The sequence below is a fragment of the Lissotriton helveticus genome, chromosome 7 (genome assembly GCF_964261635.1).
Source record: "Lissotriton helveticus chromosome 7, aLisHel1.1, whole genome shotgun sequence".
Taxonomy (NCBI): domain Eukaryota; kingdom Metazoa; phylum Chordata; class Amphibia; order Caudata; family Salamandridae; genus Lissotriton; species Lissotriton helveticus.
The window spans coordinates 1511643221-1511660438 of record NC_136068.1 but is presented as its reverse complement, the minus strand read 5'-3'; the positions used below and the strand labels follow the sequence as shown (position 1 = coordinate 1511660438).

At 41.1% G+C, this 17218-nt stretch overlaps 1 protein-coding gene across 3 annotated transcripts in view; it reads right to left on the bottom strand.

Moving 5' to 3' along the window:
- Positions 1–17218, bottom strand: part of LOC144770435 (sulfotransferase 2B1-like) — a 548547-nt gene that overhangs the window by 421610 nt on the left and 109719 nt on the right. For 2 of the 3 annotated variants that reach the window (XR_013598895.1, XM_078654946.1), the window contains exon 1: positions 1998–2107. The exons of the other annotated variant lie outside the window; for it this stretch is intronic. Coding sequence is in view for 1 of the 2 variants with exons in the window: in XM_078654946.1 (XP_078511072.1) it covers positions 1998–2050 (53 nt within the window). In the remaining variant the exon portion in view is untranslated. Of the gene's footprint in view, positions 1–1997; positions 2108–17218 lie in introns of those variants that run through there. 3 annotated transcript variants of the gene reach the window in all.

Sequence of the window (17218 nt, the reverse complement as noted above, 5' to 3'; positions counted from 1 at the left end):
CAGATAAAAAGTTTATTCTCACCACCAAGCTTCTAGCTATTAATTGAGTTAATATGCCTAGAGAGTACCTCCATTAAATTACATGAATGATCAGGTGGCCATGCACTGCAATAGAGATTAACTGCTTAATGGTTGCTTGGGGCAGTGAGCAGCTTTTACATTTGTTCAGCTGCTGAGCATTTGACAAGTGCGCACCATACATTTGAGCTGACTCATGCTCGTCTATTGCACCATAAACCAGTGCTCTCGAGGAGGTGACTTCACCTAATGCTACACCGTAACAGCAGCCATTCATGGCCTGCAACCAGATAACGTTTAAAAATAGGGCAACCAACATGCTCTGTGACTTAAGGGGTTATTTAAATGACAGATATCCACCAATTATCATCAACCATCCAGCCTGACTATTTAGATTGTATACATGGATATATACACTAAATAGGGGAGACAGGCCATCTGTCAACTACAAATGACCCGGTTAGCCTTGCACCGCAAGTCAGTGTGCTTAATGAGGTTGCATGATCTGGCACTACTCCATACTCCACGCAAGTAACCACCGATCCATGGGGCATATTACCAACAACTAGCGATAATTTTTGTCTCTAACTTGTTTAGAGACAAAAATTATCGCCGCACATCGGCGATTTTTATCGCAGATAAACCTTGCTATTAGCAAGGTTTATCGCAAATGCGATAAAAAACGGCCGCAATGCATGAATATCGCTGAAAAGTCAGCGATATTCATGCATTATCGAGCAAATGCTCTTAGCCATGTTATCCACCTCCCATTGGATAACATGGTGAAGAACTGCTCAGGGCAGGTGTTAGCTTTTGGAGATATTCGCGCTTAGCGCGAATATCTCCAAAAGTTGGTAATAGGAGATAGCGATGTTAGCGACTGTTTCCAGTCGCTAACATCTTGGCACGCCCACTTTGCATGTTATTAGTGATAAATATCACTGACATGCAAAGCGGGGCCCAAGATGATCGCTATCTCCTATTAGCTGTCACTAACTGGTGTTAGCGACAGCTTGGTAATAGGGAGATAATTTTATCTCCGCTTTCTTGGCTTTTAAAGCCAAAAAAGCGGAGATAAACCCCCTTGATAATATGCCCCCATATTTCCTGGCAACAGCTTCAAGAAAGCAAAACAGCTTGCTCATGACCTCAGTCTTATTATCCAAGTCGGTGCTCTCCCAGACGTCACAGGACATACGCTACTGTCCAGCATCAGTTAGTCACTTGCCACGCACGTTTTTTTCCACAAGAAACAGGCTATAGAAAAAAAAACTACGGGGCATATTATCAAGCAAATGCAATAATTATCGCAAAATCGCGCATAGTGCGATTTTTATTTTAACCTTCTATCGCTGGATTTCAGCGCCTGGTTAGCGACGTATTATTAACGCTTTTCACCCAGGCGATGTGAAATCCAGCGATAGAGGGTGATTACATGCATTAGCGTGAGAAAAGCAGCGAAAAATGACATGCGATAATGTAAACATTGATAATAGGCAGATGTGGATTTAGCCCTGAGATCCACCTCCGATGTTACAGATGGCTAAGTCAGATTAATAGCAGGAGTTAAAATCCTGCAATAAAGGGGCCTTAGCACGACTTTGATAATCGATTCGCGGGTCTGAGGCATCCTTGTAAATATCACGATGCAGTTTTAGCGATGTTTACGCATGTTGTTCTGTAAGGAACGCCCTCTTTGCATGTCATCAGCGATTATGACATGTCATTAACGATGATAATCGCTGATATGCAAAGCGGAGAAAAGGCGTCTGCTAACTCAAAGAAACACGCGTTAGCGTGTCCTTGATAATTGAGCGATATTTAAATCACAGCTTTTTGGCCGAAAACGGCTGCTAAAGCGGCAAAATTGGGCTTGATAATAAGCCCCCACGTGCCTCATAATCACTCCACAGATTAAGGACTTGTGGTGTGCTATGTACCCATATCTTTTGAGAAATTAAGGCATGAGTGATTTTAACCTGCAACTTTGCATCACGGAGTATCCAGAACCTTCTTCTCCAGCCGCATGCATTGTGCTGCTCCTCTAACATAATGGGAAACTACAATCTATGTATCTGTAGTCCATCCGCTCTCTTCCATAGGGAACTATAAATCAATAAAACATATATGAAGTTCAGAGTGAGAGTGGGAATCACATTTAAACTTTTAAAGACAGGAGGAACTGCATCATTACATTTCTGAGGGTAAAATAATAAACTTGCACCAACTCACGATCAAGAAAATAGACAAGACAAGATAAATGTAGTTACTGCATTGTAAAAGCATGTAAAGAACAATGTAGGTTGGACAATATAATTTGTGTAAATAATATAGACTGTGATTTATTAATTGAAAGTACTATTTTACCTTAACGTGTGCTGGAAATGTGTAAATAGTGAACCCTCACATTATGGAGTTTTATCTCTAATATTTCCTTATTATTTTATATGTGTGTGTAACTAATGGCAATCACTTAATTATCAATGTTTAACCTGAATATGATGGTGCCTTTTATGTGTAAACATGAGCACTGAAATGACAACATAAAAAAAGGTGTTACACATTCCTAATTAATGGAATATTCGTGAAACTTTCAGGGAATGTATGTTACATATCTACTAATGGTATATCATACATTAGTACATTCAAAATACCAATAAATCATACTGACACACGTTATTTGTAACCACATCAATTATTTTTAAATGCATCAGAGTTATTTTAGAATCATGAGATCCTTATATTCTCTATCAACATATGTCGAATGATCAAATATGTTTTACATTAAATTAGCTTCATTTAATGTGGGCCTGACTGATAATGTAAACTCCCTTGAATTACTGAGTCTGCTGATCCTTTGGCTTACGCGGATAGGATGCCTTCATCTGCATCCCCCAGCAGGCTGAATAAGTCAGTACTGTCCCTTCTTATAATGGGGAGCACTATTGCCCAAAAATGCAATAAACATCAACAATTGATAGATAGCAGGTCCTCTCAGACTGGCTGGTTTTGTGTTACGATAATGAACCGGGAGAAAAGAAAACTAACAGCCAATTAAATGAATCAGACGATCTAGTGTCATGTGCTTTGTCTTTTGCTGCTCTTTGAATTATTTTTTTATTTCTTTATTTGCACAATATGTGTAGGTCTAAACAATCGTTTTAGAACGTTTTATAAGTTGATATGCATTAGTAGTTTAAATGATATCTTTGTACAATATATGTAGGACGAAACAATAGTTTTAACCAAATGTGGAAGAATATTCCCATGTTTCTTTTTGAACTTTACATCAGAATTCACAATGCTTGTTTTTCTCGAAACATTGTTAGGAAACAGTACATAAAATCTGTGAGCATCATATACGAGGAGCTTCTGCACTTTGAGGGAGCATCACAGTCACAGTCGTTTGAAGGTCAAACACTGGTGCAGGCTGGTTGTGTATTTTTCTCAGGGCATACGGCATAATAATACCAGAGACTGGCCTCGCTTCCCAAATCAATGCTGTAGACTGCAAATAATACCCACAAACTATGAGTAAAAGGAATGTAAGTTAAAGGTTGTCAAATAAACTTGTGAATATGGGATTTTGATGCTAATGTAGATCTGAAGAAAGTGGCTAGAAAGGAAGAGACTCCAACTTATATTGGTGTCATGTAAACATTGCTGTCTAATATGGTGTTCATTTTATCATTTGTTCATATATTGTATTATTCAATTCACCATCTTTTTAAAATTGCAATCACATGTATTCGGATACCCGTCATTATAATAGGGCTTAAATGGTCAATATGACACATAAATGATAGTGTGGACTTTTAGTGTGTCTCCAACTTTTGGGGCAAGGTGTCCCAGAACCCATTACATCCCATACAATCTAACAACTATTTGGAAAGGACCAGTTCATCAACTGCAGCAACAAGATACTAAACAGCGTATGTTTCCTGTTAGCCAAATCAGTGATAATCATTTCAATGTTCTATGAAGGATGAATGGCTGAGTGGATCCAAAAGGACTTGAATGAATATAGCACGTTTCAACGCATGCAATTACATTGCGTTTCTTCACAACGTGGTGTTTACAACGACCACGTTGTTAGAACGTGATATCTTTACAACGCAGGTCATTAGATCGACTTGTTGTATAGGTGGCGATGGACTTAGGAATAGTGGGGCATATTACCAAGGGGGGCGATTGGCAATTATCGCCGGTTTAGCGGCCGTTTTCGGCCGCTAAGCGGCGATAATTCTATTGCTATATTAGCAAGCTGTCGCTAACTGATGTTAGCGACAGTTTTTAGGCGATAGCGAGCGGTTTAGGCCCGCTTTGCATGTCAGCAATATTTATCGCTAATGACATGCAAAGTGGGCGTACCCAACCTGTTAGCGACTGAAAGCAGTCGCTAACGTCGCTATCGCCTATTAGCAAGGTGGGCGTAGCGATGGAAATATTCCCGCTATCGCCAAAAACTAACGACTGCTCAGACCAGTTCTTAGCTATGTTATCCAATGGGAGGTGGATAACATGGCTAAGAGCATTTCGTCACTAATGCGTGAATATTGATGTATTCTCAGCGATATTCACGCTATCGCTGGAAAAATTTGGAGATAAACGTTGCTAATAGCACGTTATCTCAGTGATAATTTCCGGCGATGCTTAGCGATAAAAAAATCGTTGCTAAGCCTAGTTAGCGATAAATATCGCTACTGGTTTTTTATTATGCCCCAGTATAATTTACTATTCCAACTCCAGCCTGCGCAACAGTAGGGAAGAGGTTGGAATGGTAAATTATACTTATTATTCCTTAGCTTAGAGCGCCTCCTACAGCAAGTCGATCTAATGACTTGCAATGACAATGAATCGTGTTCTAACAACATGGTCGTTGTAACAACCTCGTTGTGAAGGAACGCAATGTAAGGACAGTGCTGTAAACGCTGTTTCCCACTTGAACATGTGACCACTTAGCCACCAGACCCAGCTCCAGACATGACATATCCTTCCTTCGGAATTGTCCTGAAGGTGTCACCCATCAGCTAACATCAAGCCAGCTTAAAAGACTGGTTCTGAATTTAAACACAATGAGAATGTAATGAATGGATTCCTAGGTCAGGTACCCGTACCATTTTCCATCCCACTTTAAAGGTTAAGGGAATCTGCATTACTGTAGTCACTGCCTTTCATAGTTAAAATACCTCATCTAAAGATTGTAGGCTATTCCTACCAGTTTTCCTGTTCGCTTGTACTCTGTTCCTTTGTTTCAGATATGGTATTGTGCAAGTACATATCTATTTAATAAAACAATTTGCTCCGTATGTGCTAATTTCCTGTGTTTTGGTACTCCTCCAAATTGGGAGGTAACATTTAGACTGAGGTTTGTGCTAGGTTGGAGTTAGTGAAAAGAACGTATCTTGTCTCCGTAAAAAACTCAGCTCATTCATTTCAGTTAGGCTTACAGATGAAGTGCAGTAAGAATGTAAATGCTATCCATCATACTAGATCTCAAGCAAAGTCACTCAGAAATAGAATTATTCAATCTCCCAATTTCTTAATGATCATAGTTCTTTATGGATCTCTTTACTCTGATCCAAGTTTCAGCTGTACTTAACCTTGGCTATTGTCTTTTACCTGCCCAGTCAATGGAGCGATGGCACTGATATACGCCATACACAGGAAATGTACCTAAGAAGACATTTGTGAAGTAGATAGGAGCAACAGGAAAACCTACATAGCTGATCGATTGCAAAACATCATGAATTTATTGGAATCTGAATTCTTTCCATCGAACAGACTCTGACTCCCTCCCAGCTCATGATTATACCACAGTTCTTCAGCTTTAGCTAGTTATGAAAACTGATCATCTCCAACAAGACATTCCAACACATGGCTCTTGTATAATTTCAGTTTCAATTTACTTGCCCTAAGACTTATATCATTATAAAATAAAACAGAGGGGGCAACATTTGTCTAGGAGTGCAGGATTCATCCCCACATTCGGCCTGATCAAAGATAGATTTTCAGAATATTTAGTATGTAAAGTAATCCATTGAAATCGATTGTATGGACATATATCCTACCTGGCTATCTTGATCATATGGCATGGCTCAGACTCCCCTCGAGCTCCATAGGACAACTCCAACCATAAAGAAATCCAAGGAATTGCCCTAATTCTCCACAACTGTTCTTATATCTAACAATTGTATGGTGTCTTCATAGATCTACATATCATCTTCCTTATATTTCTGCACAAAAGGCGGCACGTTTAGTAGACATTTGTCCCTCTAACCCTTGCACCAAATGGTTCTGTATCTCTTTTGCTATAAAGCATTCAACATCCATAAACTCTAGGTACATGCATTATATTATCTTTCCACTGGCACTTGGCATATGCAGACTGTTGCAAATTGGACACATTTTGCCACGTGCATTGATCCACTGCATCTAGACAATGCTGTCCTATGCCTCCCCCAGCCGACAGAATCTGTTTCTAAATGCCCTCTACTGATTACTGGTATTATTGTGATTCTGAAGCCTATGTTAAGCACCCTTAGCATGTCAGGCATTAAATCTTTATTCGGTTAAAAACTATACAGGGTGGTGACATTCTACCAGCAAACTGTACACAAAAACGCTTAAAGTAGCAACCCTTAACAACATTGTGCAACCCTGCTATTGGATCATAAAGTAACTTTTGCTTAACATTCAGCACAGTCACCCTAATAATTAAAATCTCTAAAATTCTCAGAACTTATATCAAAAACCATCCCAAGAACTGACTAAAATTGGCAGGAGATTGCAAGAAAAACAAATGCACACAACCCTGCAAGCCAGACCATACACAGCATTCTACACCTATACATATAGATCATGAAATAATTGTAAATATAATACAGTGCTTTCATCCTAGTTAGACAGATCTCTAGGAACTCTTTCAAATCATACATACCACCCGTCCGGTAGTATGTGTTAATCTCACAATAGATTGTAGGTAGTGACAAATATATGCAGCCTTCCAATCAAAACATACATGGATGTACCTAACTATATGGAAGCTGTATGAGCCAAGGCTAAATTACTTACCTACCTGATCACAAAGCCTTACTGCAGCCGCGATAAATCTACATACCACAAGGCAGACCATATCAGTTCGTAATAGTTGTAAATAAATTAAAGCTGGTCTACATCTTCTAATATTAAGTAATCTGAATGAGGGAATTAGGAAACGTTTCCTTGGTAGTATATAAAGTTCACAAAGGCAAAAGAAATGCAGCATAAACTGTGTAGATTCTCAGTCACAGGCACAGAGAGCAAGAGGCTTTTCACAAAAAGCTGCTCTTGGATAAGAGACCAATAGATGAACAGCATTGAAACTGAACCTTTTCAAATAGTACCTTCGATAACTTGGAACAGTATATGAATAAGAATCCATATTTTTAGTAGTACTTGGTAGACTGTGGGTCACCACCATCCTTTTACCACATTCAGATGCTTCTCTTTATTCGACATTCAGGAACAAAAGGTCAGCTTAGGAAGTTGTTCTAGTTAATGTAGTGATACTCTGATGCTTATCAAAGAGTCCTGGTGTTCTGTTAGATAAAATTGGGTCTACACATAGGTCAGCGATTGGATGTTACAGGCTTTATCTTGGTCAGCAATCACAGCTTGTTTAAGTGATGCTTCTGGTCCTGACCAAATCCACAACCACAACATAGAAGGTGCAATCTTTATAAAATGTGCTACATGTTGTAGATATTTTATGCCCAATTTCTAATGACAAATGTATATATTCACTAAAAACAATGGTTACAAGTATGTTATAGTTAGGAAATACAATTTAAATAACCCTGGAAATACACTGAAAAAAACAAATAAATACACTGAAAAAAAACAAAGGTTACAGGAATATTATAGTTAGACTCTGATTTCACTTGTACAAAACCATAGAAATTCAGCAGTTATAGTTACCTGAGTAAACTATAACTTACGTCCCCACAATGCATTACTTGAGACCTCTCACTTTACTTCACTCATGACATGGTCAATGATATCACCAATGACGGGCAACAACCATTACAATGCAGTCATTACAACGCACTACCTTTACAACGCAGTCATTACAACCAACATCCTTTACATAGCATGCCATTACAACGCCATAAGTAATTGGAATTAGTAATTTTTACCCTTACACTATCCAACACTTACCCTACTGTTGCACTCACTTGAGTGGGAATATTCATTTTCACCCCTACACTATCCATCACTTAACCTACTGCTGCACTCACTGGAGTGGGAATAGTAATTCTTACCCCTACACTATCTAACACTTACCCTACTGTTGCCCTCACTGGAGTTGGAATAGTAATTTTTACCCCTACACTATCCAACACTTACACTACTGTTGCCCTTAAAGTATTATGTGTTATAATGGTATGCGATGTAATGGTATGCGTTGTAATGGAATGTGTTGTAAGTGTAGTTTCTAAGGAAGCATTGAGATGGCATGCGTTGTAATGGATGTTGCGATGTAAAATATATTCCTGATGACATCACTGATAACATTAACCACAGAACCACTCGCATACCCAAACAACCTCTCATACACCCACTCACACACCACTCAACCACTAACATACCCATTCACAGACCCACACAACCACTCACACACCCACTCACTCATCCATCAAGTTACTCAGGCACCCACTAAGTCACTCTCACAGTCACTTACACAAGCACACATTCACCCATACAGCTACTCACACTGCCACTCACTCATCCATACAGCTACTCAGACACCCAGTTATTCACCCATACAGCCAGTCACACACCCATTTACTCACCCATACAGCCTCTCAACACAGCTACTCACTTACCCATGCAAATACTCACATGCCTACTCACACACCCACATACTTGTTCAAACACCCAATCAGACAGCTACTTACTTAGCCAGAAGGCCACTTACACACCCAGTCATTAACTCATCCAGTCACACAGCCACTCAGTCACCCATACAGCAACACTCACACAGCCACTCATCCACATATGCAGCCACTTACTCACCCATACAACTGCTCACACACAGTTACAGACCCATAGAACTACACACACCCATACTCACACCCCACACAATCACTCATACACCCACTCATACATCCACACTCCTGCTCATACACCCACTCGCATATCCAAACAGCAACACAGACAGCCCCTCAAAAATAAATACACAAAGCCACTCACATAATATATGTTAGAAGTAGTATCACTCAGTAGTATACAAAGTATGGAGATTTAACTTTGTAGTAGCTTAGTATGCATCTTTAAGTCTCAGAAAAATTTACAAAATACTAACACTCACTGGATGATGCAATTTTAGATGTCATCAGTGATATCGTCAGAGATGTCACTGACCATGTCTTGAGTGATGTAATATGTGAGGTCATAAGCAGTGCATTGCAGGGTCGTAAGTTATAGTTGCCTGCGCTTTGTTAATAATGGGCTCCACAGTTGGGATAGGTCCCGCAGGCATTGTATAACTAAAGATAGGGGGTGCATGATCCACCCTCCTTGGGCCTATTGTGCCCTGGTACACCTACCTCCCAGGAGCTTCTTTACTAATCAATGCATGGAGACCCATTTGGCATCCCCCACTACCCTGGGGCCCTGGGGATTGTCACCCCTCATGGCTTCCTAAATTTTAGTGAGGGGGTGCTTTTGGACCCCCCAAACCCCAGGTAACACCACCTCCCAGGGGCTTTTCTTAAAAGAATGCAGTGGGGCCACATGGACCCCCCCAGCAGCCCCTGTGGCTGCAAACTCCCTTGGGGTTTAGTTTTGAAAAACTAGCAAGGGTGTTAAAGAGACCACCTTGCTGCCCCAGGGACCACCACCTCCCTGGGGCTTTTTCAAGTTTGAATAGGGGCACACCACCCCCGCTGCCCCGGGAACCACCACCTTCCTGGGCCAAATGACAAGGGCCAACAAGCCTAACTATAACATCCCTGTAACCTTTGGTCTTTTCAATGAATCTATAGACACACGTTCCGGAGACCAGGGGCTCCAATATTGCTGCGGTCCTGGCAGGGCTCTGGCAGCCCACATTTGACATCAACAAAGAATCCTTCGGCCAGGAGAATCGGGAATGCTTAAACCATATTTATCGAGTCCAACCTCTGCACCAATGCTATTCGGATTTCGCCTTGCTTGTCATCAGTTCTTGGCAGTTGTCAGTAGTTAGTTATAGTTAGGACCAAAGTTTCCACAAATAAAAGCATTTTCTGTTTTGCAATAACTTTGAGGCCACTTGACGAACCTTCACAAAATTTTCACAAAACTTCCCCCATTTTGGTTCATCTGCTGTTTTGAAAGGTTCGAGTTGATCCGTCAAGTGGGAGTCACGAAAAAATGGGGGTCCCAAAACGAGTATTCCCCATGTCATGTCTGTAGGGATTTTTCATTTTTTGAACACAACCACAGTCTGTACCGCTAAACAGAATTACACGAAATTTCTGAAAAGAGCTAGATGTTGGTCCAGAAAGCATGCTTTTTATGATCTGGTGTAAATCAGTAGTTTCATAGATATTTAAGTTAAAAGATTTAGATATCTGGGAGCTCAACGATGTACTGAAATTTTATTGGCTGCCAAGCCTTCAACCAGGAAATGTTGGCAGCCATCTTGGGACTCAGCTTGAAGCTGAGTCCCAGAAAAAAAGTAAAGAATTAGGGGAAGGGGGCAGGGTAGGACTACCCTGACCACCCAGATATGGCCGGGGGCATTCTACAGGGACTCAGCTGGAATTTAAAAACTTTTTTTTAATTGTGCCCCAATTTTGTGGCAGGATCGGTAAATCCGCAGCAAAAAAAAAAAAAAGGCAAGCGGGCATCTTTTGAAAAAATCCCCCGGGTGGGACAAATCTTGGGGGCATGCTAAAAATAAGGGAGCTGGGCTTATGGGGCCCCCGTCCAAAGGTTTAATTAAACCCCCGGGGACCACCACCTTCCCGGGGATTTCCTATTGTGTTATGCGGGGTGCACACACAGTCCCCCAGCACACACAAGAACCATCACCTCCCTGGGGCTTGCTTCTTTATTAAATGGACCCCCTCCCAGCCCGGCAAACATCACCTCCTTGAGGCTTTTCAATGAAAAAATATGGGGGTGCACTGACCCCTCCCAACCCCCCTGGGGCTTTAGCTGTTATTAGTGGTGGGGGGAACACGGAACTCCCCAACCCCTGGGACATTGAATAAGTAGTGGCAGCGCAGCCCCCACACAGCCCATTGAACACAACTGTCCGGGGCAACCTCTAACAAAGTTGAGGGGCCATGTGGACCCACTCATGGAGCAATAGATGGTTCTGTGGATAGACACCAACCATGGCCGGCTTCAGTAGTGTCCTGGGGCCCATCCCGGGGACATTGCCGTTGGCCTATGACTTGGCGGGAGCACCGCTCCCACCAAGCCATAGCAAGCACTGCTCCTTTGCAAGCGCACCTCCTGGGATGCTGCTTGTTGGAGAAATAACTCTACTTTACTCTTAAGGGCCGCAGGACTAAAGTGAATTTCTTCCCCCATCCAGTAGTGCAACAGGAGGCACATTTGCAGAGTGGGGGAAAAAGGCGGCTTCGCCTCTGAAGAGCTCTCAGAAATCCAGCTTTCCTAACGGCTAGGGCGCTCGACCTCGGACCTGGAGGAACTGGGTTCGAGTCTCGGTAACGACGCCAAACTTCCTGTGATTCTGGGCAAATCACTTAATCTCCCCGTGCCTAACAAAAATGAATGTGTGTCCTAATGTAACGTAACTGGTGCTATGTAAAGCGCTCCGATACCCGATTCAGTTCAAGTCTAGTTCGCGCTATATAAAACTCTGCCAAAAAAAAAAAAACTCATTGCAATGGGAATAGCAATGTATACCCCTTCGCTATGCAACACTTTCCCTATTGTTGCACTCACTGGAGTGGGAATAGTCATTTTTACCCCTCCCCTAGCCAACACTTTCCCTACTGTTGCACTGACTGGAGTGGGAATAGTACATTTGATTCCTCCATTATCCAACACTTTCCCTATTGTTGCACTTATTAGAGTGGGAATAGTAATTTTTACCCCTCCGCTATCCAACACTTTCCCTATTGGTGCCCTCATTGGAATGGGAATAGTAAATGTTATTCCTCCGCTATCCAACACCTTCCCTACTGTTGCACTCACTGGAGTGGGAATAGTAATTTTTACCCCTTAGATATCCAGCACTTTCCCTACTGTTGCACTTCTTGGAGTGGGAATAGTCATCTTTACCCCTCTGCTATCCAGTACTTTCCCTACTGTTGCACTCATTGGAGTGGAAATAGTAATTTTTACCCCTCCACTATCCAACTCTTTCCCTACTGTTGCACTTTTTGGAGTAGGAATAGTACATTTTAACCCTCTGCTATCCAACACTTTCCCAACTGTTGCCCTCACTGGAGTGGGAATAGTAATTTTTACCCCTTGGATATCCCATACTTTCCCTACTGTTGCACTTCTTGGAGTGGGAACAGTCAATTAACCCCTCATATATCCAGCACTTTCCCTACTGTTGCATTTCTTGGAGTAGGAATAGTAAATTGTAACCCTCTGCTATCCAACACTTCCCAACTGTTGCACTCACTGGAGTGGGAATAGTAATGTTTACCCCTCCGCTATCCAACACTTTCCCTACTGTTGCACTCATTGGAGTGGGAATAGTAATGTTTACCAACACGTTCTCTACTGTTGCACTGACTAGAGTGGGAAAATTAAGTTTAAAGATTTTTAAATATTTAAACTTTTTAATTCATAATCAAATGTATTTAATTAGATTTTATGGTATTGGCTGAACAAAACTCAAAGTTAATGGCATGGAGAAGTGGTGGCTTAATCTCCAATGATGAATTTTGTTTTTTGAAAAAAGAACATCCTGTAATTCCGACATTTTACTTAATCCACAAAATCCACAAGAACATTGAGACACCGCCTGGCAGGCCTATAATCTCAGCCATCGACAGCTCAACTGAAAACATCTCTAAATACACTGACTTTTTTTGCAAGATTGGGTAAAAAAATTAAAATCTTATGTAAGGGACACTACGGACTTTATTTGTAAATTGGAAAGAATAACCTGGAGTACGGATTTTGTATTAATGACTCTTGATGTCACCTCTTTATATACGTCTGTTAGACATGGTGACGGCATAAAAGCTGTAGAACACTATCTAGACAAACGCCCTATGAATTTTTCCGATCACAACAAAATGATCATGACTATGTTAAGATTATGTTTGGAGCAAAACTTTTTTGTATTTAACAATCAGGTATTCCGACAGATAAGAGGTGTGGCCATGGGGACCTGCTTCTCCCCCAGCTTTGCGTGTTTAAACATGGGGCTGTGGGAGGAGCGGGTCCTCATGGATCAACACATGGACATCATGACAAACAATGTAGTATTGTACCTGAAATATATAGATGATCTTTTTATGGTGTGGAAGGTGTCCGAGAGCAGTGCTGAGACCTTTGTAAAAGAGTTGAATAATAATAATTTCAATATACATCTGAAATCAATAGGGAATCAGTTTATTTTTTGGATGTTGAGGTGTTTGTTGAGAACAGCAGCCTGGCAACTAGATTGCATAGGAAAGCAACCGCGGGAAACACGGTGCTACATGCAGCTAGTCAACATTCGTGTCATCTCATTCGCAGCATCCCGTATGGGGATATGCTGCGATTGAGACAGATCTGCAGTTCTGAATCAGACTGTGCCAGAGCCCAAGAGGCAAGTAAGAGACGTTTTCTGGAATGGGGGTATGCTGAGGAGATAATTGATAAAGCCATTGCCCGTACTAGATCAATTACGAGACAACAGGCTTTAATCCCCAAGACCAACAATGAAAAACTTGAGGTCGACACAACGAAAATCCAATCAAAAGTCATTATAACGTACAATAAACAGCATTCTGAGATCAGGAAAATCTTTAACAAAAATTGGCATTTGGTGAGGGGGACCCGGTAATAGGCGGTTTGGTGGCTAATAAACCCGAACTGACATTCAGAAGATCCCCTTCGATGGCCAATGCATTGGTGAGTAATAGTCTTAATACTATCACTTCAGGTGGGAAACATCCTTTACAACTCAACTTTTACCACGCAGTGCCTTTACGACGCAACTTTTACAACACAAACCATTACAACGCATTGCGCTGGGGGGTGCTCTAGGATAGGGAATAGGTTTAATTTACTATCCAACACCTTCCCTACTATCCACTGGGACTGGAGTTGGAATAGTAAATCAAACAATTTACTATCCAGTGCCCCAAAACACTATGCGTTGTAAAGGTTTGCGTTGTAAAAACCGCGTTGTAAAGGCAAGCGTGGTAAAAGCATGTGTTGTAATGTCATACATCCCTTCAGGTACTTGGATGGCTTTAAGCAAAGGCTTTAAGAAATGTTTGTCATGCAAGGCCTGTCATTTTGGCAGTAACAAAACTCACTATTTAAGTCCATTTAAGAGTAAACCAATACCCATCAACAAAAGATTGACGTGCAAAATGGAGTATGTGGTCTATGTGCTGCAGTGTCCATGTGGGCTAAGATATGTGGGCAGCACCCGTTTGCCCGCCCACAAATGGATTCTGCAGCACATTAGAGCAATTTCGGGAAAAGATCAGGCTTACCCTGTGGCTCGTCACTTCGAGTTGAAACATGAAAGTGAACCTAAATATTTCCAATATTTTTGATAGATACCATCTTACCTTTGAAACGTGAAGGATACAGGGAAGCCAAACTGCATCTCCTAGAGACACGTTATATATTGGAGTTAGATAGCAAGAGCCCCCAGGGATTAAACGCCAGTGAAGACTAATACACCTGCCTTTAAATAAAATTGGTCTTTAATGAATTTGTTATTTATGAGGAGTTGAGATGTAGCCAATGAAACATGTCTGGGTAGCAGGTTAGAAAGTGACTACATAAATAACTAGGAAAATGTCACAAGTTGTGTATCTCCTAGAAATTTTATACCAACATCGTATGGTCAATCACAGATTTATTTGTTTTTAGTACTGTAGGAATACATGATTTTTATGCACTTGCACTTATCAAATTAATGTAGGCCATCTACAGCACCCAGGGAGGGTTTTATATGAGGTTTTAAGAAAACAACAAGAATTTATCATAGCTTGAAAGTGCTCACATGAGCTTAATTATGTTTGGAGATAAAACTACCTATTTGTGTGGTATTTTAAACAATTGGCTGGTAAATCTTGTTAAACAAGGAATTTACGGACCAGCAAATTGAATTAATTTGGACAAACATTAATTGATATATTGATATAATTATTTATTATCTTGTAAATATGCATGTAGGTATTGTATATATATGTATTTAATATGTTTTACAAATAGAATATTTATATGTATTTTCTTATATATATTTAGATATGAAGATCAAATTGATTTTTAGACACCATGGAGGACCTGAGTCCGTCCGCCACCATAGAGTAGGAGGGACCGTCCGCAGGGGCAGCGGCGGTCCCTCCTTGCAGATTAGGATGTGACCGCCAGGGTGGCGGTCACATCCTCTATCTTTAACATTGTGGAGGGTGCAGCTTCAAGCTGCACCCGCCGCAATGTTAAAAATGCATGCACGGCATTTGCGTGCACAAAGCAGCAGGCAGATAGACACCGCCAGCCATGTTAATGCTTTTCCGCCGCGGTCGGAAGGCGACCGCGGTGGAAAAGCGGAGGACAGATTGCAAGACCCACCAGCCATCGTAATTTGGCGGTGGGTCTTTCAAGCCTCCGCGGCGGATTTCCCGCATCCTCCGGGCCGGTGGTGGCTTCCGCTGGCCCGGAGGATGCGGGAAATCCGCTATCGTAATAGGCCCCCATGTCTTTTATGTATCGTCCATATGCCACACACTATATTAGGATTTACTTACTCTCCATTTTGAATGTATAATGAGCAGCCTGTTTGCGCACTTTTTCTGAACTATGAATGCCCTCCTCAATTTCTATGATAAGTCATGTGATCAAGCCTCTTGGTGGATCACTCTCGGGGGATAAATTTGGAAATGTATTCAAACTCCAAAATACTGCATGACGAACAGACGCGTTTCGGTAATAAACCTTAATCTTTGTGTTTGTAATCTAACAAAGATTAAGGTTTATTACCGAAACGCGTCTGTTCGTCATGCAGTATTTTGGAGTTTGAATAAATTTCCAAATTTATCCCCCGAGAGTGCTTTTTTATCCGCGAGGCCAGTGGATGTGCCCTCACGCGGAAACGGAGCAGTAATTTACTAAGTGGGTGCACCCCCACTACAAGGAGCACCCGCCTGTGAGTGCGAGCCATCGGTGTTTCAAAGGAGCTTTAATATATATATATATATATATATATATGAACTCCTTAGTCCTGAAAATACAGCCCCAGACCCTGAATCCTTCCTCAGGTACGGAACACTCAGACACCAGAAATAGTTATTTAATGTGGTTTATTCACCCGTGTCCACCAGCATGACGCGTTTCGGCTGCGTTTCTGCAGCCTTGATCACATGACAGTGAATGACCAATGGTGGTGTTCATATACTGTGCAAAACGAGGTTAATACAGAGCACCTGATGCATAGACATAGAGGACATACTACAAGTATACAGCCAATGTTTCTAAGAGACTAAATGCATAGTGCAAATATATACAGTAAATAACATGGCTAAAAAAGAGAGAGATTCTGAGCCCATACTCGATGCCGAAAACAATAATAACTTCTTACATCTGTAATGGCTTCATAACTATATCATGGCTCGCTGTTCGGGTCTCAATAATTTCATTATACAGCGCTACCCATGGTATCATGTTATCAATATCATCATGATTCCTAAATTACTGGCTATCGTCCTCCTCAGTCTAACTGAAGTGCACAAGTGCCTGAGACAACCATAGATAAAGTGCAAGTGCAAATATCAAACATGCGCATTGTGCCTGCGAAATTCCAACACATCTGAGTATAAAAGATATAAAAAAACAATTATATCAAATAACCCAGTAAGTAAAAATCATATATATACAGTATTTAACACTTCTTCGTGAATGACATGTTTCTTGCAATACTATAGATCTAGTGTCATAATATTAAATACAAAATTAATTCCTTCCTACTCGAGATAATCTCTATAATGTTACATGCATCTCTGTTGCCGAG